A 25,731-nucleotide genomic window follows, 5' to 3' on the forward strand; every position below is an offset into this window, starting at 1 on the left:
GAAGCTCCCCCACCCACCCATTGCCCATCCCTAGCCATGCATTCTCTCTTTCTTTCTTTTTTTTTGCATGAGAAATTATTATTTTTTATTTATTCAATATATTTTTTAATTTACATTTCAAATGATTTCACAGAGCTCCAGCCTTGCAGCATTATAAATCTGCCAGCTACTCTGGAGTATTCTGAAAATAAATAAAAATATGACTCTTCATTTTCTAAACAGGTTCTTTACCAATTTGGGCTTTCTCACTCTTTCTCTGCAGGCGGCACAGCTACCCAATTTGCCATGTGCCTATTTGTGTGTCTTGTGGTTGTCTGCTTGTTAAATCCCCGTGCCTAACTAAAAAGTGTATGGATTTCTTCCTCAAGTTCTTCTCTCTCCTCTGGCTATCAAATTGTGCAACTTCTCTCTCCTGGATTTTTGTTTGTTTTGTTTTCTTTTAACTCTCATTAAATTGTCCTTGATCTGTCTTCTCAGTTCTTTCTTAATTGGCTTTATTAATAAGACTGAAAAAAGACCCAAACTTCCCCATAAGAATTCTGCAGTGCTGTCTGCAGCAATCAGTGAATTTCTTCATAGGAAGCTTTTACAGAGATGAAGCCAGGTCTTAACGCCTCTCCAGAAAAGAATTTCAGAATAACCCATTCTGAAGCAGAGGCAGAATTTATTAGGATGTGATCTCCACATAGATCCAGCTAAGCAGTTAATAGAAAGAGAGGTACTCAGAGAAATGGTAGCTCACATGCGAATGTAGATGTGTGATTCTCAGGACATGCTGGGGAAGGTGTGAATTGTAAGTTTGGAGACCTCTTGGACAACCCTTTAGAATATTAGTAAATGACTAGTACTAGCAAGAAGCAAGATAACTAGACCCTGGGGCAGATGCAGATATACTCTTATGACTCATTAGAACACGGAAACCACACGTCTGGGTGGGGATTCAAGATGGTAATAAGACATGACTTCAATAAATTCTATGTTTACCTACCTGTAACAGAGCATGCATGAAAAACTTTTTATGAAGAAAATGAACTAGAAAACCAGAGAAGTGGAAATAAAAGCCCCAATTTATGTTAATAAGCTTTCTCTCTTTGCTTTGACCTGATTTTCCTCTCAGCTTGGTGTTATTAATTTGTATCACTGTTATATTACTTGTTCTTAACCAAAAATGCTAGAATCCCTGAAGTGTCTTTTAAAACTCCAATATCAGGTACGATCAAAAAGATGTCTTTGAAACCTTTTTCTTTTTCCTGCTTTATTTAATTAAAAAAAAAAAGATTGCAGTAGCTTCAGGGATGTTCTGAATCAGATTACAGTAGGACAGGGCAAAACCATTGCTCATACTTTGCACCAAGGGTGGTGTCATTCAAGAGAGTCCTAACTAATAGTAGCATACAGCTGGGCAGAAAGAAAATGCACAGTGAAGGTCACATAGAATTATATCTTAAGCACAATTCACTGCTGTTTTAACATTCATATTTATAGGAATGTTGTGTCTCTAGAAGCAAACTTCATAGCAAATGTTAATTATTCTGGACATATTGACTCAGATCCAACAAACCAGGCTCCAGGTGAGGGTTTTTCTGTCTCATGGTAATTTAATTTTCCTCCTATTTGTTTCAGGAATGGGGAAAGTGCTGATTTTAGAAGTTGTGTTCACAATATTGTGGCTATTTGGTAAATAAATGTTTGTGCTTGCATTTCATGGGCACAGATGGCACAGTGACATCACAACCATGATCTACTCCTTGAAAATCTGACTAAAAAGGAAATATCTAATGAAGGATATTTACCTACCCTACTATCAGAGCATCCTTTTGCTCTCTATTTTATTGAAAATAGATTCTTTTCTCATACAATACATCCTAACTATAGTTTCCTTCTCTCCACACTTCCTAGTTTCTCTTCATCATCCCTGCTCCTGGATCCACTCCCTTTCTGTCTCTCATTAGAAAGGAACAGGCTTCTAATAGACAACAACCAAACATCACAAAACAACATATAAGATGAAACATAAACTCTCATGTTGAAGATGGTCACAGAACTCCAACAGGAGATGAAGAATCCTGAAGACAGGCAGAGGAGTCAGAGATCCTCTCAGTCTCACAGTCAAGAGTCCCATAAAACACTGTGTGTCTTCATTTATGTTTTCAATAAAGATTTAGTATATTTACCAGGTATGGAGGAGTCAGAGATTGAAGCTGGTCTCCAAAGATAAAAAATTCCTCATCCCTTTTACAGTAATAAACATAAGGGGAAATAATCTTTCTGACACACATTGGACTGAGTAGTAATCTTATCTTTACAAATCTTAAGACTGCTTTCTCTTCAAAAGTGAAGTCTTAAACTTTAAGGTTCTACTTAGTTATGACTTATTTGAATAAAAACAATATGGCTCTTTTGGAAAATAGATAAAATGAAGCAACCTGAGGTAAAGTCCCTGTGTGCCCAGTAATGTACATATTCATCTGTCTCACCTCTAAGTTTATATATGGTCTATACTTTTATATGACTTTCCACAAATTGTGATATTGTAGTAATCATTGAGGGAGAGCTATAGGACACCAAACACTATAATTTAGCTAAACACAAATGATTCTGTGCCTTAGAATTTCTGTTTCCATCACTATTTGCAGATGACATGATAGTATACTTAAGTGACCCAAAAAACTCCACCAGAGAACTCCTACAGCTGATAAACAACTTCAGCAAAGTGGCAGGTTATAAAATCAACTCAAGCAAATCAGTTGCCTTCCTATACTCAAAGGATAAGCAGGCTGAGAAAGAAGTTAGGGAAATGACACCCTTCACAATAGCCACAAACAATATAAAGTATCTTGGTGTGACTCTAACCAAACAAGTAAAAGATCTATACTACAAGAACTTCAGGTTTTCGAAGAAGAAAATCGAAGAAGACATCAGAAAATGGAAAAAACTTCCATGCTCATGGATTGGCAGGATCAATATAGTTAAAATGTCCATCTTGCCAAAAGCAATCTACAGATTCAATGCAATCCCCATTAAAATCCCAACTCAGTTCTTCACAGAGTTAGAAAAAGCAATTCTCAAATTTATCTGGAATAACAAAAAACCCAGGATAGCTAAAACTATTCTCCACAGTAAAAGAACTTCTGGGGGAATTAGTATCCCAGACCTCAAGCAATACTACAGAGCAATAGTGTTAAAAACTGCATGGTATTGGTACAGTGACAGGGAAGTGGACCAATGGAATAGAATTGAAGACCCAGAAATGAATCCACACACCTATGGTCACTTGATCTTCGACAAAGGAGCCGAAAACATCCAGTGAAAAAGATAGCCTTTTCAACAAATGGTGCTGGTTCAACTGGAGGTCACCATGCAGGAGAATGCGAATTGATCCATCCTTGTCTCCTTGTACTAAGCTCAATTCAAAGTGGATCAAGGACCTCCACGTAAAACCAGAGATACTGAAACTAATAGAAAAGAAACTGGGGAAAACTCTTGAGGATATAGGCACAGGAGAAAAGTTCCTGAACAGAACACCAATAGCTTATGCTCTAAGATCAAGAATTGACAAATGGGATCTCATAAAATTACAAAGTTTCTGTAAGGCAAAGGGCACTGTCAAAAGGACAAAACAGCAACCAACAAATTGGGAAAAGATCTTCACCACTCCTACATCTGATAGAGGGCTAATATCCAATATATACAAAGAACTCAAGAAGTTACACCCCAGGGAACCAAATAACCCTATTAAAAATGGGGTACAGACCTAAACAAAGAATTTTCACCTGAAGAAATTTGGATGGCTGAGAAACAACTTAAAAATGCTCAACATCATTAGCCATTAGGGAAATGCAAATCAAAACAACCCTGAGATTTCACCTCACACCAGTCAGAATGGCTAAGGTTAAGACTCAGTGTAGCAGTATAGGGCAAAACCAGAACATGGAAGTGGGAAGGGGTGGATGGTAGAACAGGGGGAGGGAAGGGGGCTTATGTGACTTTCCAGGAGTGGGCAGGGGCAGAAAAGGGGAAATCATTTTGCAATGTAAATAAAAAATACATCGAAAAAAAAAAAAAACCTCAGGAGACAGCAGGTGTTGGTGAGGATGTGGAGAAAGAGGAACACTCCTTCACTGCTGGTGGGATTGTAAGATGGTACAAACACTATGGAAATCAGTCTGGCGGTTCCTAAGAAAACTGGGCATGGCACTTCCGGAGGACCCTGCTATACCTCTCCTGGGCATATACCCAGAGGATTCCCTGGCATGCAATAAGGACACATGCTCCACTATGTTCATAGCAGCCTTATTTATAATAGCCAGAAGCTTGAAAGAACCCAGATATCCCTTAATGAAGGAATGGATACAGAAAAGGTGATATATATACACAATGGAGTACTATTCAGCAATTAAAAAAAATGAATTCATGAACTTTTTAGGCAAATGGATGGAACTGGAAAATATCATCCTAAGCGAGGTAACGCAACACAAAAGAATACACATGGAATGCAATTATTGATAAGTGGATATTAATTAGCCCTGAAGCTCCGAATGCTGAAGATACAATTAGCATATCAAATGATTCCCATGAGCAAGGAAGAAGAGGGCCCTAATCCTGGAAAGGCTTGATCCAGCATTGTAGGGGAGTACCAGGACAGAGAAAAGGGAGGGGGAAAGATAGGAGAATGGATGGAGAGAAGAGGACTTATGGGACATATGAGGAGGGGGGAACTGGGAAAGATTTTGGATTGTAAACAAAGAATATAGAAAATTATATATATATATATGTATATATATATATGAATTTGTTTCCTAATTTCATTTTGTGATACTGGGTAATAATAGAAGAAGTGGGGTTATGGACATACAGGCTCAGCAATAACAATAGTTAAAATGGGTGCTGTTAGGTAAAACATGAAGTCAAACCCAAAGCAAGTGCTGTTAATAGGTCATAAGCCAACCTCAGAGGTTGAACTGTAATCATGATTGAAACAGAAAGAGAAGACAAATGCTGCACCCTGCCTGCTTCCCAGGAGGTCTGCAGTGACAAGAACACAAGTAAGAATTTTATCCAAATATCCATGCCAGCTGGGACATCCACAGAGGTCAGGTGACTTGGGACTTACAAAAAATAGAAATATAAATATTAAAGAAAACACAAAAGCAGACAACTTTGGAGATGCACAACTTAGGAAAGAAACCAGGAGCTATATATTTAAGCAAAACCAACAGAATACAAGAGATAGAAGACAGACTCTCAGGTGTAGAAGTTACCATATAAAATTATTGACACAGCAGTCAAAGAAAATACAAACTGTAAAAAACTCCGAACCCAAAACATCCAGGAAATAAAGATCAAATCTAAGAATAATACGAATAAAAAAGTGTGAAGAGTCATAGCACTAAGGGCCAGAAAACATCTTCAACAAAATCATAGAAGAAAAACTTCGTAACGTAAAGAAAGAGATGGTTATAAATAATACAAGAAGCATACAAAACACCAGATAGTTTGGACCAGAAAAGAAAATCTTCGTGTCACATAATAATAAAAATTCTAAATGCACAGAACAAAGAAAGAATATTAAAAAGCTGTAAGGAAAAAGGCCAAGTAACACATAAAGAGATAAAGCTCCTGCTTCCTGACCTGCTTGAGTTCCAGTCCTGACATCCTTTGGTGATCAACAGCAATGTGGAAAGTGTAAGCTGAATAAACCCTTTCCTCCTCAAGTTGCTTCTTGATCATGATGTTTGTGCAGGAATAGAAACCCTGAATAATACAAATTGGTACCAGCATAGCAGGGTATTCCTGTGACAACCTGATCATATATTGAGGAGGACTACGTGGAGGACTTTGGAACTTTGAACTAGAAGAGCCATTAAGAACTCTGTGGGATGTTCTGTAGGAGCTTGGAAAATAATGTTGAGAACAGTGCAGAAGCTGGAGGCCTGGCTTGTGAAATTTCAGAGGGATGAAGAAAAGACTCTTATCAGGGCCATTGCTGCTTCGACTGTGAAGATTTTTTGCTTTTCGTTAGTTGGGGCTATAGAATCAGCAGTGATTAACAAGATATCAGAACTACTAAAGCAAAACCTTTGCATTACTGGGACTATTAATGGTGGTTAGCTGGAGCTAACAAATTAGTGGTGGTTACAAAGAGACAAGAATCACTGAGGTAACCTCTTCTGGGAAGTTTTTTTTTTCTCTGAGAGCACAAAGAAGCTGTGTTAGCGATGGTTGTACCTCATGCTTTAGCAGGACTCTTAATCACCCAGGTGGTACTGGTTTTGAAGTCACGAAGGGGTTATGGAGAGCACCTGAGAATTTGCACTGTGAGAGGCCATGGAAGGCCATTGGTGAAGGTGCAGCCTCAGTTGTAACTGTTGGCTCAGGACTGAAGGAGTCATACAAAGGAGTTGAGACTTGGCACCATGAAGAGAGCCTGTGAGAGGCTGTTGGTGGAGGCTAGTTGAAGTGTTTTGGAGATGTCAGTACTATGAGGTAACCACCAAAAACAGCAGCAGCAGTGGAATACAGGCAGCTGGAGCATAGAAGACAAGGTGTGGCTACAAAGGGAAGAGTTGGAAAAGTGACCCAAGCCCTTTGAGAAGCCCAGAAGATCATGAGTGGATCCCAGATATTGTATGGTTAGAGTTTGATTTGCTTTTGATTGTGACTGTGTCCCTGATAATTTTCCCTCCTGAAGGAAGAAAGTATTTTGGATGAGCCCACAGATAAGAGACTTTGAAATGTAAAAATACTTTGAATTTTTTTAAAAAAAATGGATATTTTAAAAGGATTGAACTTTTAATATGTAAGAATTTGCAAAGACTGTGGAACTTTTAAAGTTATTTAGATCTTGGGGATGAATAAGAAAGTAAGGGTTAAGACTTAATGATTTGTTTTGTGTCAAATTGACAAGGAGTCAATTGTACTATGTGTCAACTTGATACAAGCTGGAGTTATCACAGAGAAAGGAGCTTCATTTGAGAAAATGCCTCCATGAGATCTAGCTGTAAGGTATTTTCTCAATTAGTTATCAAGGGTGGGAAGACCCACTGTGGGTGATGCCATCCCTGGGCTGGTAGTCCTGGTTTCTATAAGAAAGCAAGCTGAGCAAGTCACGGGAAGCAAGTCAGTAAGTAATATCCTTCCATATCCTCTGCATCAGCTTCCTGACCTGCTTGAGTTCCAGTCTTGACTTTCTTTGGAAAAAAAGAAATATAAAGCTTATATTTCTTTGAAATATAAGCTGAATAAACCATTTCTTCCCCCAACTTGCTTCTTGGTCATGATGTTTGTACAGGAATAGAAACGCTGACTTAGACTGTGATTAAGCCCAAATGATTACGCTTGGGGATTCAGGATATGTTAACTTCTAGTTGACAAAGGAGGACAAGCACATGTTGACAATATGTTCTTGAGGTATGGACCTTAAATTCCTGATCTTTCCAAGACTTTTAACATAAAGGGACATGGAATTTTCCCAAATGCTTTTTAGCATCTAATGAGATGATCATGTGGTTTTTATCTTTGAGGTTGTTTATATAGTAGATTACTTTGATGGATTTCCATATATTGAACCATCCCTGCATCCCTGGATAAAGCCTACTTGATCATGGTGAATGATCATTTGATGTGTTCTTGGATTTGATTTTCAAGAATTTCATTGAGAATTTTTTTTATTAATAATTCTTTTTTTATTCGATATAATTTATTTACATTTCAAATGATTTCCCTTTTCTAGCCCCCCCCACTCCCCGAAAGTCCCGTAAGCCCCCTTCTCTTCCCCTGTCCTCCCACCCACCCCTTCCCACTTCCCCGTTCTGGTTTTGCCGAATACTGTTTCACTGAGTCTTTCCAGAACCAGGGGCCACTCCGTTTTTACATCAATATTCATAAGTGAAATTGGTCTGAAGTTCTCTTTCTTATTTGGGTCTTCGTGTGGTTTAGGTATCAGAGTTACTGTGGCTTCATAGAAGGAATTAGGTATTGTTCCTTCTGTTTCTATTTAGTGGAATAGTTTAAAGAGTATTGGTATTAGGTCTTCTAACCCAGAATTGCTGCTGTCTAAAGGAAATACAGGGACAAAGAGTGGAGCAGAGACTGAAGGAAAGGCCATCCAGAGACTGCCCTAGTTGGAGATCCATCCCATATCCAGCCACCAAACCCAAACACTATTGTGGATGCCCATGAGCCTTATATAGCTGTCTCCTGAGAGTCTCTGGCTTAGTCTTACCAATACAGATGAGGATGCTTTTAGCCAACCTTCAAACTGAGCACAGGGACCCCAATGGAGGAGTTAGGGGAAGAACTGAAGGAGCTGATATGGTCTGCAACCCCACAGGAAGAAAAACAATATCAACCAACCATACACCCCAGAGCTCCCAGGGACTAAACAACCATCCAAAGAATACACATGAAGGGACCCATGGCTTCTGTTGCATATGTAGCAGAGGATGGACTAATCTGACATCAATAAGAGGGAAGGCCCTTGACCTGTGAAGGCACCAGTATAGGGGAATGCTAGGGCAGTGAGGCTGGGGTGGGAGTAGGGGGAGCATTCTCATAGAAGAAGAGTGGGGGAGGGGATGGGATGGGGCTCTTTTTGGAGGGGAAACCAGGAAGGGGGATAACATTTGCAATGCAATGCAAATAACAAAATAACGAATAAAAATGTTTAAAAAGAGAATATATTCTTTTAATTAAATCTCTGTGGGAGATGGAGAGATTGTGCAGTAATTAAGAGTACTCATTACTTTGCAGAGGATTGGAATTAAGCTCCCAGCAACATAATAATGTCAAACAACTATCTGTAATTCCCCAAATTTCTAATCTTCTCAGCAACTTCATGCATGGTGTACAAAACATACAGGAAGCATACACACACATACATACACATATGTTTATACATGCACACACATACACATAAAATTTAATACATAAATATTTAAGTACTAGAAAGAAAATTAGATCTTCCCCTACCAGATGTCTAATTTCTCTGTCTCTAGAAACCATCACCACAAACAGCCTTTTGAGTTTCCTCTGAATAATTCTCTTGTAAACAAATGAAAGCATGCTTTCTGTAATTTTACAGATGCGGAAATTTTCAAAAATAAACTCATAGCTTACGATGTAACTCAAAAAAAATCCCAAATTCAAACAATAAGTTTATAAAATGGGGGCTTGCCTCTCATGCAGTTCATTTAAGGTGACACTGTTAAAGTTCCTGCAACAATGTGACTTACAACAGGTGTGGCAGACTCCCACACTGCTACTCAAGTAGGAAGGCAAGCAACCAGCAGAACTGAGGGAGAAATAATTCTCCACTTCTTTTGGTCTGCACTTTTCTTCTGAGATGGCACATGAAGCATCCTTTGTACAAGGATTTCTTGATGAGACAGGGAAAGGTAGAAGTTCCTTAGGCATCCTTGTTGTTCTAACTAATGCTTGACCTGACACAAGGCATGACCTTGGGCAGAGACCCTGAAAAAATGCTATTGTCCTTTAACCCCTCCACATAAATCATCAGAACACTTCCCTTTTCTGATTTAAACAAATTTGGTCTTTGACCTCTAGAGCTAGAACTGGCCTCAACTCTTACAGATGGTTATAATATGAGCTATTTGATGTATGTCAAGTATCATAAAACAAATAGTATTTCAAGACAGATAGTCAAATACTACATATATGCCCAACGTCAAGGTAGCTTTCCTAAGAATGTTGTCAGTATGAAATACTCCAGGTAGTATGATGCTTTTTGGTGCCAAGATGTGGCATCTGTAAGCTTGTGCATACTGATACTGTGCACAGCCCCACACCACCTATCCATGTGCTGGCTGTGAGAATTTCACAGGGCTGCCAATAAATCCAAATGCTTACAAGATTTCTTCTATGTGTATAGCAATTTTTTCAGAGGGAGGGGGTCTGTGATATTCCTATATTTAACAACAAAATGAAGGCAAATAGTTCATAAGCCAAGTAGTTACTTAATGCAAATATCCAAGTCTTGACTTGAACATCTTAAAGTCTCTAGAAGGCCTGAGAAGTTCAATATTCAGTTTTCCAGAGATAACAAAATAAGACCATAACAATAATTGAAGAAATTTAAACAAAACATAAACATTGTAATTAAAGTAAGATAAGTACCAACATTCTTTATTTTCTGAAAAATATTAAACATCTTTTCTAATAATCTTCACATACACACACACATACAAACACACGCACAAACACACAGGCACACACACTTCTATCTTTACATTGAAATGGATTTCAACATCTCTGGTTTAGCAATGTTTAATGAACTGTAATACAGGGAAATATTGTAGCAAATATAGTATTAAAATGTTTTGGTACTTAATAGTTCAAAAATTGTTTTATTTAATTGGGACCAACTGACTTCATTGCATCTTATAAACTTTGCAATATATATTAAGAATAAAAGGAATAAAAATGAACAGATGTTTCTCCTTAAAAAAGGCAACTAAGAGTTTTCTTACACAATAAATCAGCTGCAAGTACATTTCTAGGACATTGCTTGAGGCTGTTTTGGTATAAAATTTTTTAGCACATACACATACATACACTCACTCATACTTACTTCTGTGTGGATCCAAAATTGGTAGAGGAGATTGAATTGAATATGAACAGCAAACACTGAAGGTGGTATGAAAAGGGCCAGGGGACAGTAGAAAACCTTTAAAAGAAAGAAATAATCTATTTCACTTTATATTCATGGGTTCTCAACTGTAGTAATGGTCCTTCTTAAGCAAACATAATTTTCCCTATAATATATTTTGTAATATTAATTTTTCACATAGTGATAGGTTTGCAAATACTAGTCTTCTATTTGCCATTTAACATTTTTTAAATTAAAATATCACATGCTGTGAGTTATTTCCTTTCTATATGTGTTTTCGGGAAGTAAAGTGGTTGCTTATAATGCACAAGTACTTTATTGAAGCAAAATTGTAAAGTACAGGCCTTTGTACCTTGACCACTCCCAAATGGTAAATTATTGCCCAGGTTTTTCAATAATAAAATGCAATTATAATAAAAGAAAGTACATGACATATTAAAAGAATAGAAGGCTTTCCATTTTAATGTGCCTATGATTGATTAAAAGTAAAATGTCTCTTAAATTTTTATCCAAGTTATTGAGGTAGGAAGTGCAGTGTGAGAAGAGTGGAAATAGTCTTTAGTGTCAAGATATTCTGAGGATTGAAATATCCTTGTTTTGGAAAATCAACTTTTCCTTAAATCTCAGAACTGCTTAGAATTAACTAATGAGTGAGATTTTCTGTGGTCTTCTAACAACTTGTTCCTGTGAGCAGTGTTATGTGGTCAACACTGTTTCCTTGATAGAAAATCCAAAGGAACAAAATCAGTATCTAAAGAATCTCATTTCTGCTTTACATGTCTGATTTTATTTAATAAATGTTTCTAAAAGCGCTGCATATTTTTAAAACATTATTTCTGAATGCCTCAATTTAATTGTTGAATTATTATAAAGTCATTGTCTTTGATCAGGCAAATAGGCACTTGAAGGACAGTTAGTAATCAGTGAGCACTGAAAATTTTTATGATTTTAAAGAGATTTAGAAGCAATGGATCAAATTAGTAAACAATAAAAGAAAATAGGTTTGTTATTCAAGAGTTCAGCTTTTCAATCATGGTCCCACCACAAACTATGTTATGAAGGTAAAAGCAAAAGTTTTAGCTCACACTACTTCTTGTATTTGTAAAGAACAAAATTTTTAGAAATATAGATGTCCACATGGTTCCAAACATTCTAAAGTAGTGTATGATATAAAGTAGTATATGATAAAAAAGCTTAATAAAAAGACTAGGAAATGGTTTATTTTGAATATTCAATGAATAGCATATTTGCAAAGACAGTGTCTAACAGATTAGTATTCAGTGTACATTATCATTACCCAAATTGTAGAGAAATAATCCTATGACAATGACAGCTATTGTAGAAAGGATGATTCTATGGCTATGTTAAGCCTGTGCTTGTTCCGAAAAAGGGCATTCAAGATCCCTTCTTGGTCATATGAAACAAAGCCCATCAGTGTGTAGACTAGGTTTTTATGTTTGTTTGTTTGTTTGGGGGGTTTTTTGGTTTTGTTTTGTTTTTCTGATGAGTTTTCCTTGAGATTAGACCCTTTTTAAAAAAATGCCAGATGACTCTTACCATGAATTTCAATTCAGTTTTTCCCCTCTGGGCAATGATCTGAGCACCTGGTGTGTGTTAAACACACACACTGTCCTATGCTAGATGTGACAGTCTTGCTGTTTGAGACACTGTTTTTTTTTTTTTTTTTTTTTGTGGTTGTTGTTGTTTGTTACTTTTTTCCTATGTACCTCAGACTGATCTGGAAGTATTTCTCTAACTACCCTTCCCTCAAAGTTCTGGGATTTCAGTTATGTCTTACTTTGCTAAGCAAAAACACCTCATTTTTTAAAATAAGATTTAAAAGGAAGCATATGTACTAACTTAAATTAACACAGTGTAGCAAAGGAAATTAATTATACAAAAAAGGTCCTAATCCTCTTGATTGAAAGACACTATTCCTGCTGTGCCATCACCTCTTTTTAATTTTTTCTTTTTTTTTAATTAAACCAAAATGGGGGAATGTTAGTATTCTGTCTAAGCTCCACCCCACAGTTACCTGACAATAACCAGGTAGGTCAGGTCCACTATAGTCCCTCCACTCTCTCTTGCCTCTCTTACTATCTCAGCTTCTTTCTTGTCCTCTTGGGCTCTTCCTGAAAGGGTCAGCTCAGGAACTTTGGAAAGGTCATGGAATATTTGCTGCTTCCAGAAGGGAGAGGCTAAATTACATGCCTCTGGCCATAGAGAGGTCCCTGTGGCTAGAAGAGACCCAGAGTTAGTCTGAGACCTTTGGCTACCTACCTCTTTCCCTAAAAACCAATTAGTTTAAAGGTAACACTGTTCTGCCAATCGCACTGGGCCTAATGGCAGCTGCCCTTAGGACTGCCCTGCTACCTGTGTAGAGTAACCCCAGCATGCTGGATTAAATAAAATTCCTCTTGCTTTTTGCATGGGGAAAAAATAATAAAAGTGAACCTGTAAATGAGGTCTAGGAAGGACAATACCCTTTACTTCCTCTTCCTTTCTGTCCAACCTCTTTTATCTCTCTTACTTTGTTGTTGCTGTTTTACATATAAATTTGCATTAATAAGCCAAAGGTACAAATCCTATTCCTCACTGGAGCTATAGACTTAAACCACCAGCTCACTTATCTTCCAGCTCCAAACCTGATATTAATTTAACTATACTGCTTACTCTACTATAAATCCTTAAATGTACTTAATGACTTTGCTGTAAAACTAAACAAAACAAAAAAACTTCCTCCTCAGGCTCTGTTAGTGCCTAGGACAACACAGATTGTGCTTGTTTACTAAAAAACTAAGTTTCTACCTAGCATTCACACCAATACCATTCTGACTCCAGGTCTCCTTAGTTGTAAATAACACTGCTTGCATTACATTGGCTATTCTATGAGATAATTAATGTATAATAGGACAATTAGAGAAGTATATGTGTGAGAAATAATGAGGTTAAGAAAAAGAACAATCTCAGTCCATCAGAGATTTGTCCTGCTTCAAGTCAGTAGTGGAACAGTTGTTGGGTGTTCGCATCTTGAAGCAATAAACAAGCTTCTGGGCTAATATCCACTTATCAGAGAGTGCATACCATGTGTGTGCTTTTGTGATTGGGTTACCTCACTCAGGATGATATTTTCCAGTTCCACCCATTTGCCTAAGAATTTCATGAATTTATTGTTTTAATAGCGGAGTGGTACTTCATTGTGCAAATGTCCCACATTTTCTGTATCCATTTCTCTGTAGAGGGACATCAGGGTTCTTTCCAGCTTCTAGCTATTATAAATAAGGCTGATAAGAACATAGTGGAGCATGTATCCTTATTACATGTTGGAACATCTTCTAGATATATGCCCAAGAGTGCTATAGCTGGGTCCTCTGGTAGTACTATGTCCATTTTTCTAAGGAACTGGCAAACTGATTTCCAGAGTGGTTTTACCAGCTTTCAATGCCACCCTCAATGGAGGAGTGTTCTTCTTTCTCTGAATCTTCTCCAGCATCTGCTGTCCCCCTAGTTTTTTGATCTTAGCCATTCTGACTGGTATGAGGTGAAATCTCAGTGTTGCTTTGATTTGCATTTCCCTGATGATTGAGGATGTTGAATATTACTTTAGGTGCTTCTCAGCCATTCTGTATTCCTCAGTTGAGAAACTCTTTGTCTGTATCCCCTTTTTAATAGGTTTATTTGATTCTCTGGTGTCTATCTTCTTGAGTTCTTTGTATACATTGGATATTAGCCCTCTGTCAGATGTAGAATTGGTAAAGATCTTTTCCAAATCTCTTGGTTGCTGTTTTGGCCTATTGACAGTGTCTTTTGCCTTACAGAAGCTTTGCAATTTTGAGGTCCCATTTGTCAATTCTTGATCTTAGAGCATAGAACAGGTGTTCTGATCAGGAAATTTTCCCTTGTGCCCATGTGCTCTAGGCTTAAAGTCTTGGAGAGAACAGGAATTCAAGGCCCATACCTAAACATAGTAAAAGCAATATACAGCAAACCGGTAGCCAGCATCAAACTAAATGGAGAGAAACTTGAAGCAATCCCACTGAAATCAGGGACCAGACAAGGCTACCCCCTTTCTCCTTATCTTTTCAATATTGTACTTGAGGTACTAGTTAGGGCAATTCGACAACATAAGGAGGTCAAAGGGATACAAATTGGAAAGAAGGACGTCAAACTATTATTATTTGCAGACAACATGATAGTCTACCTAAGTGATCCAAAAAACTCCACTAGAGAGTTCCTACAGCTGATAAACAACTTCAGAAAGTGGCAGGTTATAAAATCAACTCAAGCAAATCAGTGGCCTTCCTATACTCAAAGGATAAGCAGGCTGAGAAAGAAATTAGGGAAATGACCCCCTTCACAATAGCCACAAACAGTATAAAGTATCTTGGGGTGACTCTTACCAAACATGTGAAAGATCTGTATGACAAGAACATCAAGACTCTGAAGAAGGAAATGGAAGAAGACCTCAAAAAATGGGAAAACCTCCCATGCTCATGGATCGGTAGAATCAATATAGTTAAAATGGCCATTTTGCCAAAAGCAATATACAGATTCAGTGCAATACCCATCAAAATCCCAACTCAATTCTTTACAGAGTTAGAAAGAGCAATTATCAAATTCATCTGGAACAACAAAAAATCCAGGATAGCTAAAACTATTCTCAGCAACAAAAGGAAATCTGGGGGAATCAGTATCCCTGACCTCAAGCAATACTACAGAGCAATAGTGTTAAAAACTGCATGGTATTGGTACAGTGACAGGCAGGAGGATCAATGGAACAGGATTGAAGATCCAGAAATGAACCCACACACCTATGGCCACTTGATCCTCGACAAAGAGGCTGAAAACATCCAATGGAAAAAAGATAGCCTTTTCAACAAATGGTGCTGGTTCAACTGGAGGTCAGCATGCAGAAGAATGCGAATTGATCCATCCTTGTCTCCTTGTACTAAGCTCAAATCCAAATGGATCAAGGACCTCCACATAAAGCCAGACACTCTGAAGCTAATAGAAAAGAAACTGGGGAAGACCCTTGAGGACATCGGTACAAGGAGAAAGTTTTTGAACAGAACACCAATAGCATATGCTCTAACAGCAAGAATTGACAAATGGGACCTCATAAGGTTACAGAGTTTCTGTAAGGCAAAGGACACCATCTAGAGGACAGATCGGCAACCAAAAAATTGGGAAAAGATCTTCACCAATCCTACATCAGATAGAGGGCTAATATCCAATATATATAAAGAACTCAAGAAGTTAGACTCCAGAAAACCGAACAACCCTATTAAAAAATGGGGTACAGAGTTAAACAAAGAATTCTCACCTGAAGAATTTCGGATGGCGGAGAAGCATCTTAAAAAATGCTCAACTTCATTAGTCATTAGGGAAATGCAAATCAAAACAACCCTAAGATTTCATCTTATACCAGTCAGAATGGCTAAGATTAAAAATTCAGGAGACAGCAGGTGTTGGAGAGGGTGTGGAGAAAGAGGAACACTCCTCCACTGCTGGTGGGGTTGCAAATTGGTACAACCACTCTGGAAAGCAGTCTGGCGGTTCCTCCGAAAACTGGGCACCTCACTTCCAGAAGATCCTGCTATACCACTCCTGGGCATATATCCAGAGGATTCCCCACCATGTAATAAGGATACATGCTCTACTATGTTCATAGCAGCCCTATTTATAATTGCCAGATGCTGGAAAGAACCCAGGTATCCCTCAACAGAAGAGTGGATGCAAAAAATGTGGTATATCTACACAATGGAGTACTATTCAGCCATTAGAAACAATGAATTCATGAAATTCTTAGGCAAATGGATGGAGCTAGAGAACATCATACTAAGTGAGGTAACCCAGACTCAAAAGGTGAATCATGGTATGCACTCACTAATAAGTGGTTATTAACCTAGAAAACTGGAATACCCAAAACATAATCCACACATCAAATGAGATACAAGAAGAAAGGAGGAGTGGTCCCTGGTTCTGGAAAGACTCAGTGAAACAGTATTTGGCAAAACCAGAACGGGGAACTGGGAAGGGGTGGGAGGGAGGACAGGGGAAGAGAAGGGGGCTTACGGGACTTTCGGGGAGTGGCGGGGGCTAGAAAAGGGGAAATCATTTGAAATGTAAATAAATTATATGGAATAAAAAAAATTAAAAAAAAAAAAGAAAAAAAGGTCAATCATGGTATGCACTCACTAATAAGTGGATATTAGCCTAGAAAACTGGAATACCCAAAACATAATCCACACATCAAATGAGGTACAAGAAGAATGGAGGAGTGGTCCCTGGTTCTGGAAAGACTCAGTGTAGCAGTATAAGGCAAAACCAGAACAGGGAAGTGGGAAGGGGTGGGTGGGAGAACAGGGGGAAGGAAGAGGGCTTATGTGACTTTCGGGGAGTGGGGAGCCAGAAAAGGGGAAATCATTTGAAATGTAAATAAAAAAAAGGAAAAAAAATAAGGCTGCTATGAACATAGTGGAATAAAACAAATCTTCAACAAATGGTGCGGGTCTAACTGGATATCTGCATGTAGAAAAATGCAAATAGAATTAAATCTATCACCCTGCCCAGTATGCAAGCCCAAGTGGATCAAAGATCTCCAGGCAGTCTGCTGTCTCTGTCATTTCTATAATTTTTGAGGCTGCATTCCTGCACTTCTTAAATACTCAAGTAAAACTTATTCCCTCTCAGGTTCTGATGAAATTCAAATCTAAATAGTCATAGTTTATTATAAGCTTAAGTTGTTTAGGATTTAAGATGTTCTAGGTGTAAGGAGACATTTTTAGGATGATGTAAGTTAAGACAGAAAGTAATTTAGATACCCTGAATTCAACAAGATAGGATAGATTTTAGAAAACTTTATCTAAGCTGTCAAAAACAAATAGACTGAACATTATGAGTGTAAGTCTTACCCAATACTTTCCATAATTGTCCCTACTGTATGTTGGTTATTATTGTAACAACAAGAGTCTTTAATTAGACAAAAAGGGGAAATGTAGGTATAATGTTATGCCTAAAAAGTATGTAAATTTTATCCCTGAATTATTAAAATATATAACTCTCTTGTAATAAGAAAATAGAAATAATGGATCATTTCCATTTATCAGTCTTTAATGTGGTTTTATCTTGGTACAGAGAAAATGTAGAATGGATAAAGTAAGGAATAATTGAGTGGCCAAATGAGTGATGGGATTATTTTAAATTCATTTTAAGGATGTTCTTGTAAAGGAATTTTAATTCAACCATTGTGGCTGCTCTGGCCAGGGATCACATACAAAGATCTTCTAGGTCTATACGGAATACCCATGCAACCTTAGTACACACTTTTAATAACAAACAATGAAGATAAGTTTGATTTGTAGAAGAAAGCAGCCATGTTTGAAAGAGACATTTAACTGAGCCACAAAATGACAAATCAGAGAAAGATTTGACAGATAAAATACACACCAAACTCTCAAGAGAACAGAAAGAAAAGAGGCTACTAAGAGCAGCAGAGATAGAGTCAGGGGTGGAGAGCAGTTCACTGAGTACAGCAGTTAATTTGAATTCAGGCAATGTAATGGAGTTCAGCCAGTTTAGTTCAGTTCCATTCAGTTCACTTGAGTCAGTGCAGTAGAGTATAGTTCATTTTTGAGTTCAATGCAGGTCAGCTGAGACATTGATGCCAGAGAATAAGGAGCCAGAAGGTTAGAACAAATTGCCAGAGTTCATTTGAGTCCAAGTAGAGCAATTCAGTCCGAAGCCAAGAGAAGCCAGATCGAATCTGTCTGCTTGAAGAGGATTTTGAGTTGTATTGAATCAGCCAGGCAGAGATCAGAAAAGGCTAGAAAGGGTTATTTTATTCAGTCGTAAGCCTCTCAGATGAAAATACATCTGAAGAATTAGTTACTTTTACAAGTTTTTCAGAAAGTAGCATGTAATATCCACTTTTAAATATGTCCAAGAGAAAAATTGAGAAGAGCATTGTGGTCAAATTAAGAATTAAATAAGAGATGAATGTTATCTTTAAAAGTAGAATATGATGTTATGTTCAGCTCTGACATGACTTAATTGAAGATGTGAATAGGAGTAGAAATGAATAGGAGAAAGCAACAAAAAGTTCATATTTTTCTGAATCTTTCAAAGGAGTCAAGCATGAAGTATCAGTAACCAGAGCTTGAAGGGACAGAAATTCTAGAACGGTTTCCCAAGGACAAAGAAGAGAAACCAAAGAGGTTTTCATTTTCATTTCATGGCTTACTGAGCATGTGGAGGGTTTTTCTATGTCTGGAAGCCCAGGTCAGAGTAGAGGGCCATACAGTTACAGGACTACCAGCATACAACACCTCGTGGTGGGTGTGCAGAATGTGGATGGAGAAATGATTTTTTTCATGCTCCAAAGATTTCAAAGTGGACTAAAATGGTGCATGCATGCAGGTTTGCCAATCATGGGAAGGAAGCACCTGAGGTTGTCTGTGATAGAACCCAGGTGCACACAGGCAGACCTGAGAGAAAAATCAGGGCACGGGGGACAATTATCTACTAGCAAACTACTGAGCCAAATGGCAAAACTTTAAGTGTATCCATACTTAGTAAAACTAGTCTTGGATCAACTGATTTTACATAGTCAGCTCCAAGAATTGTAAGAAAATCCATTCCACTCTAAGCTCCCAATCTCTGATACTTTATTACATCCCTCAGGAAATTAAATGTTTTTAGCCTATTGAACATAACTTGCTTTTCTCTCTCTAAAACTGGATTTTACCCATTCTGTGCTTTTCCATGTATTTTACTTTCATATAACATGCTACTTTCAACCTTGTTCTTGGCTAATTTTTGCTATTCTTACAAGTTGGGAAAAAACATTACTTCCTCCCTTGGCTCAGCAATATTGACAGTAATCTACCAATTTGTAACAGTAGCTAATTATTTATCAGACTATCTCCTAGTAAAATAAACCACCCTGAAATGGAAGCTTGCTTTAGTGGACTATTTCACTCCCAGCCTCTTCCGTCATGCCACGGATTGTCAGAGAATGGTATCTATGGAAAACTGGGTGGGAGCATTTCCATGAAAGTCACCTTATGATTTATTATTACAGTTGTGTAATTTATCCTCTTGTGTAATTCTCACAGCAACACTCAGAAGGGGCTATTTTATGCCAATTTCAATCTCCTTTCTCAGTTTCACATTCACTGTGAGGGCCAGGAAAGGATTGACAGATTGCTGGAAGGAGTAGTGTGAATTCAGAGACATAGGTTGCTTTTTAAACAAATTTCAAAAATTGTCTGGCAAGCCACAGTCTACCTCTTCCTGGATGAGACTTGGAAATCAGAGGAGTCAGAAAAAGAAAAAAGAAAAAAAAAAAACAGCATCCTTTATTTGACATCTTAGAATATTAGTGGATGGTAGTGAAGGATGTCTTTGTATTCTAGGACAAATTTCAGAGTGTAGCTTTGTCTCTGAAACTCACAGTGGTTTAAAATTGCTTTTCCATTTTCTTCTTCAGAGTCTTGAAGTTCTTGTCATACAGATCTTTCACATGTTTGGTAAGAGTCACCCCAAGATACTTTATACTGTTTGTGGCTATTGTGAAGGGGGTCATTTCCCTAATTTCTTTCTCAGCTTGCTTATCCTTTGAGTATAGGAAGACCACTGATTTGCTTGAGTTGATTTTATAACCTGCCACTTTGCTGAAGTTGTTTATCAGCTGTAGGAGCTCTCTAGTGGAGTTTTTTGGGTCACTTAGGTAGACTATCATGTCGTCTGCAAATAATGATAGTTTGACTTCTTCCTTTCCAATTTGTATCCCTTTGACCTTCTTATTTTGTCAAATTGCCCGAGCTAGTACCTCAAGTACAATATTGAAAAGATAAGGAGAAAGGGGGCAGCCTTGTCTGGTCCCTCATTTCAGTGGGATTGCTTCAAGTTTCTCTCCATTTAGTTTGATGCTGGCTACCAGTTTGCTGTATATTGCTTTTACTATGTTTAGGTATGGGCCTTGAATTCCTGTTCTCTCCAAGACTTTAAGCATGAAAGGATGCTGAATTTTGTCAAATGGTTTTTCAGCATCCAATGAAATGACCATGTGGTTTTGTTCTTTGAGTTTGTTTATGTAGTGGATTGTATTGATGGATTTCCGTATATTGAACCAACCCTGCATTCCCGGGATAAAGCCTACTTGATCATGGTGAATGATCGTTTTGATGTGTTCTTGGATTCGGTTGGCAAGAATTTTATTGAGTATTTTTGCATCGATGTTCATAAGGGAAATTGGTCTGAAGTTCTCTTAAATGGGAAAACCTCCCATGCTCATGGATCGGTAGAATCAATATAGTTAAAATGGCCATTTTGCCAAAAGCAATATACAGATTCAATGCAATACCCATCAAAATCCCAACTCAATTCTTCACAGAGTTAGAAAGAGCAATTATCAAATTCATCTGGAACAACAAAAAACCCAGGATAGCTAAAACTATTCTCAGCAACAAAAGAAAATCTGGGGGAATCAGTATCCCTGACCTCAAGCAATACTACAGAGCAATAGTGTTAAAAACTGCATGGTATTGGTACAGTGACAGGCAGGAGGATCAATGGAACAGGATTGAAGATCCAGAAATGAACCCACACACCTATGGCCATTGATCCTCGACAAAGAGGCTGAAAACATTCAATGGAAAAAAGATAGCCTTTTCAACAAATGGTGCTGGTTCAACTGGAGGTCAGCATGCAGAAGAATGCGAATTGATCCATCCTTGTCTCCTTGTACTAAGCTCAAATCCAAATGGATCAAGGACCTCCACATAAAGCCAGACACTCTGAAGCTAATAGAAAAGAAACTGGGGAAGACCCTTGAGGACATCGGTACAGGGAGAAAGTTTCTGAACAGAACACCAATAGCGTATGCTCTAAGAGCAAGAATTGACAAATGGGACCTCATAAGGTTACAGAGTTTCTGTAAGGCAAAGGACACCATCAAGAGGACAGATCGGCAACCAACAAATTGGGAAAAGATCTTCACCAATCCTACATCAGATAGAGGGCTAATATCCAATATATATAAAGAACTCAAGAAGTTAGACTCCAGAAACCCGAACAACCCTATTAAAAAATGGGGTACAGAGTTAAACAAAGAATTCTCACCTGAAGAACTTCGGATGGCGGAGAAGCATCTTAAAAAATGCTCAACTTCATTAGTCATTAGGGAAATGCAAATCAAAACAACCCTAAGATTTCATCTTACACCAGTCAGAATGGCTAAGATTAAAAATTCAGGAGACAGCAGGTGTTGGAGAGGGTGCGGAGAAAGAGGAACACTCCTCCACTGCTGGTGGGGTTGCAAATTGGTACAACCACTCTGGAAAGCAGTCTGGCGGTTCCTCCGAAAACTGGGCACCTCACTTCCAGAAGATCCTGCTATACCACTCCTGGGCATATACCCAGAGGATTCCCCACCATGTAATAAGGATACATGCTCTACTATGTTCATAGCAGCCCTATTTATAATTGCCAGATGCTGGAAAGAACCCAGGTATCCCTCAACAGAAGAGTGGATACAAAAAATGTGGTATATCTACACAATGGAGTACTATTCAGCCATTAGAAACAATGAATTCATGAAATTCTTAGGCAAATGGATGGAGCTAGAGAACATCATACTAAGTGAGGTAACCCAGACTCAAAAGGTGAATCATGGTATGCACTCACTAATAAGTGGTTATTAACCTAGAAAACTGGAATACCCAAAACATAATCCACACATCAAATGAGATACAAGAAGAAAGCAGGAGTGGTCCCTGGTTCTGGAAAGACTCAGTGAAACAGTATTTGGCAAAACCAGAACGGGGAACTGGGAAGGGGTGGGAGGGAGGACAGGGGAAGAGAAGGGGGCTTACGGGACTTTCGGGGAGTGGGGGGGGGCTAGAAAAGGGGAAATCATTTGAAATGTAAATAAATTATATCGAATAAAAAAAAATTAAAAAAAAAATGGGGTACAGAGTTAAACAAAGAATTCTCACCTGAAGAACTTTGGATGGCAGAGAAGCATCTTAAAAAATGCTCAACTTCATTAGTCATTAGGGAAATGCAAATCAAAACAACCCTAAGATTTCATCTTACACCAATCAGAATGGCTAAGATTAAAAATTCAGGAGACACCAGGTGTTGGAGAGGGTGTGGAGAAAGAGGAACACTCCTCCACTGCTGTTGGGGTTGCAAATTGGTACAACCACTCTGGAAAGCAGTCTGGCGGTTCCTCTGAAAACTGGGCACCTCACTTTCAGAAGATCCTGCTATACCACTCCTGGGCATATATCCAGAGGATTCCCCACCATGTAATAAGGATACATGCTCTACTATGTTCATAGCAGCCCTATTTATAATTGCCAGATGCTGGAAAGAACCCAGGTATCCCTCAACAGAAGAGTGGATGCAAAAAATGTGGTATATCTACACAATGGAGTACTATTCAGCCATTAGAAACAATGAATTCATGAAATTCTTAGGCAAATGGATGGAGCTAGAGAACATCATACTAAGTGAGGTAACCCAGACTCAAAAGGTGAATCATGGTATGCACTCACTAATAAGTGGTTATTAACCTAGAAAACTGTAATACCCAAAACATAATCCACACATCAAATGAGATACAAGAAGAAAGGAGGAGTGGCTCCTGGTTCTGGAAAGACTCAGTGAAACAGTATTCGGCAAAACCAGAACAGGGAAGTGGGAAGGGGTGGGAGGGAGGACAGGGGAAGAGAAGGGGGCTTACGGGACTTTCGGGGAGTGGGGGGGGCTAAAAAAGGGGAAATCATTTGAAATGTAAATAAATTATATCAAATAAAAAAAATTAAAAAAAAAAAGAAAAAAAATTGCTTTTCCCCTGTAGTAAATACACATGTTAGATTGTGATCCCTGGTGCATTCAAACATATCACATACAAGTTGTTAGCTTCTTATGTCATTATTTGTTCACATTTATATAACTCCAACTCCAACAATTAGAAAAACAGTCCTTGTTTATATAAATTGCTAGAAAGTATTACATAATACTCCACCCTTCACTATTGCATGCAGTACCCAACATTATGCATGAGAAAGGTATGTAAGTTGTCTCCAAGTATGTCTCAGTTACTATGTAGGCTGACCTTGTCTAACCATGTACAAAAGCAGAAACAATATTAAGAGCTGTTTTTCATCCTCACTACCCCAAAGACCTCACTACCCATAATGCTGATTGCTTGGTTCAAAGCAACTAAACATTTAGAGTTAGATTTCCTCTATATGTATGTATGTATGTGTATATATATATATATATATATATATACACAATCATATGCATGTTTACCATATATACATACACATATGCATGCACTTGCCCATGCACATTCCCATATACATATATATTTATATGTGTGTGTACATATATATATATAGTATTTCTGTATTTTTCTTACTACTTTCTAAAGATACTGAATATTCCTATTATCAGAAATTATATAAATATTTTATATTATTTACCTATATTATAATGTACATTAAAATACTTCAGTAAATATATTTCTTTTATTTTTTTAGTGTGAAAAAGGCCCTTTCCTCCTCAAAGTTGTCTTTAATTGTAGTGTTTATCACAGCAACAAAACAAAACTAGAACAGCCCATGTCTAGGTTGAGGTTAAAGGTTTGATAGATGAAGTTTTCAAGAGTAAAAATTTATTTTCCTTATATTTTACTAAATGTGAACCTGGTATCACTGCTGATGATAAATTTGATCATGGTTCCTATTTTCTTCATTCTAAAATGAAGTACTCTTTTACATACTCCTCTAGTGCCTGAAGGAGATGAACAGCTTATTAAATTCTCTTTCGGGCCCCAGTATTTTTTAATTCTTGAATGGGAATGCTTACAGTGGTAAATATTATGACATAAAGGCTCCTCCTCAAGAATGGTACTTAAAGAAACCTGAGAGGGCCCGTTTACAGCTACTGTCCACCAGGGGCCAGCAAGGGTGTGCCATATTTAACGCAGAGAGCAAGACTTTTGCTGGCAACAACCCTGCTGAACCCTTAACATTGGACTGATCTTTATATATATATATATATAAAGATCAGTATATATATACTGATATATATATATATACATATATACATACATACATACTAAACTAGCTACCTGTACTAATATGTACTATTTTCAAAGTCCTTTATTTAATACTTTAGATTACAGTTCTGTACACATTTATATATGTAGCACACGTAGTATATACCATATATTGTACTGTAAAGTTGTCCAAACAGCAGTGCTTCTCTGCTTCTGTCTCTCTGTCTCTGTCTCTCTGTCTCTGTCTCTGTCTCTGTCTCTCTCTCCTCTCTTTCAATTAAGTATTATTTTTTCTTTCAATTCATTCATTTGCTTTTTTTTTTTAAAACAGAGACTTGCTGTATATCTGTGGCTGACCTGGTATTTACTATGCAGGCTAAGTTGAGCTTGAAATCACAGCCTCATTCTCCCAAGTTTTGTGACTGCAGGTATATGTGCTACATGTGACTTTCACTTTACTTTTAGAGCACATATACAGTTGCATTACATTTACATTAAATGTAATGTAAAATTTACATTACATTAAATGTAAAACTGCAGCTCCTACATGTATCATCTATTATATAGTTAGAAAAAGATGGCCAAACCTGGCAGTTCAGGCATTTAGACCTATAATTCAGGAGACAGAGGCAGGCTGATCTCTATGAGTTCAAAGCTGGCCTGATCTATACATGTTTCTCAAAACAACAACAGAAGAAAGTGATCATTCTCATATAATTATAGATTATAAAAAATCCATGCTATTAGTCTAAAAACATTTAGTATGTATACTAGAAATACATTAACATGTATAATGCAAGGTTATAGATGTATATAAAACATTTATAGCAGTATATTGTAAATAAAATGATACTCAGTTTAATAGTATTCTATAAATTACAGCTCTTTTATGTTGGAAATGTGAAGCTTAAAATTGACTTTAAAATACAAATAGCAGGCTTATAAATTCTAGAAAATGAAATTGTTATCTTTAATTGCTTTACATGACAGGTCTGCCACTTCAATTTTCATGATAATATGAAAGAAA

The 25,731-nt window shown here is 37.6% G+C and overlaps 1 protein-coding gene across 1 annotated transcript in view; it reads right to left on the minus strand.

Moving 5' to 3' along the window:
• Nucleotides 1-25,731, minus strand: part of Agmo (alkylglycerol monooxygenase) — a 401,155-nt gene that overhangs the window by 239,855 nt on the left and 135,569 nt on the right. The window contains exon 5 of the mRNA XM_052185926.1: nt 10,589-10,684. Coding sequence (XP_052041886.1) covers nt 10,589-10,684 — 96 coding nt within the window. The remainder of the gene's footprint in view (nt 1-10,588; nt 10,685-25,731) is intronic.

Source organism: Apodemus sylvaticus, chromosome 6 (genome assembly GCF_947179515.1).
Source record: "Apodemus sylvaticus chromosome 6, mApoSyl1.1, whole genome shotgun sequence".
In the NCBI taxonomy this organism is placed as follows: domain Eukaryota; kingdom Metazoa; phylum Chordata; class Mammalia; order Rodentia; family Muridae; genus Apodemus; species Apodemus sylvaticus.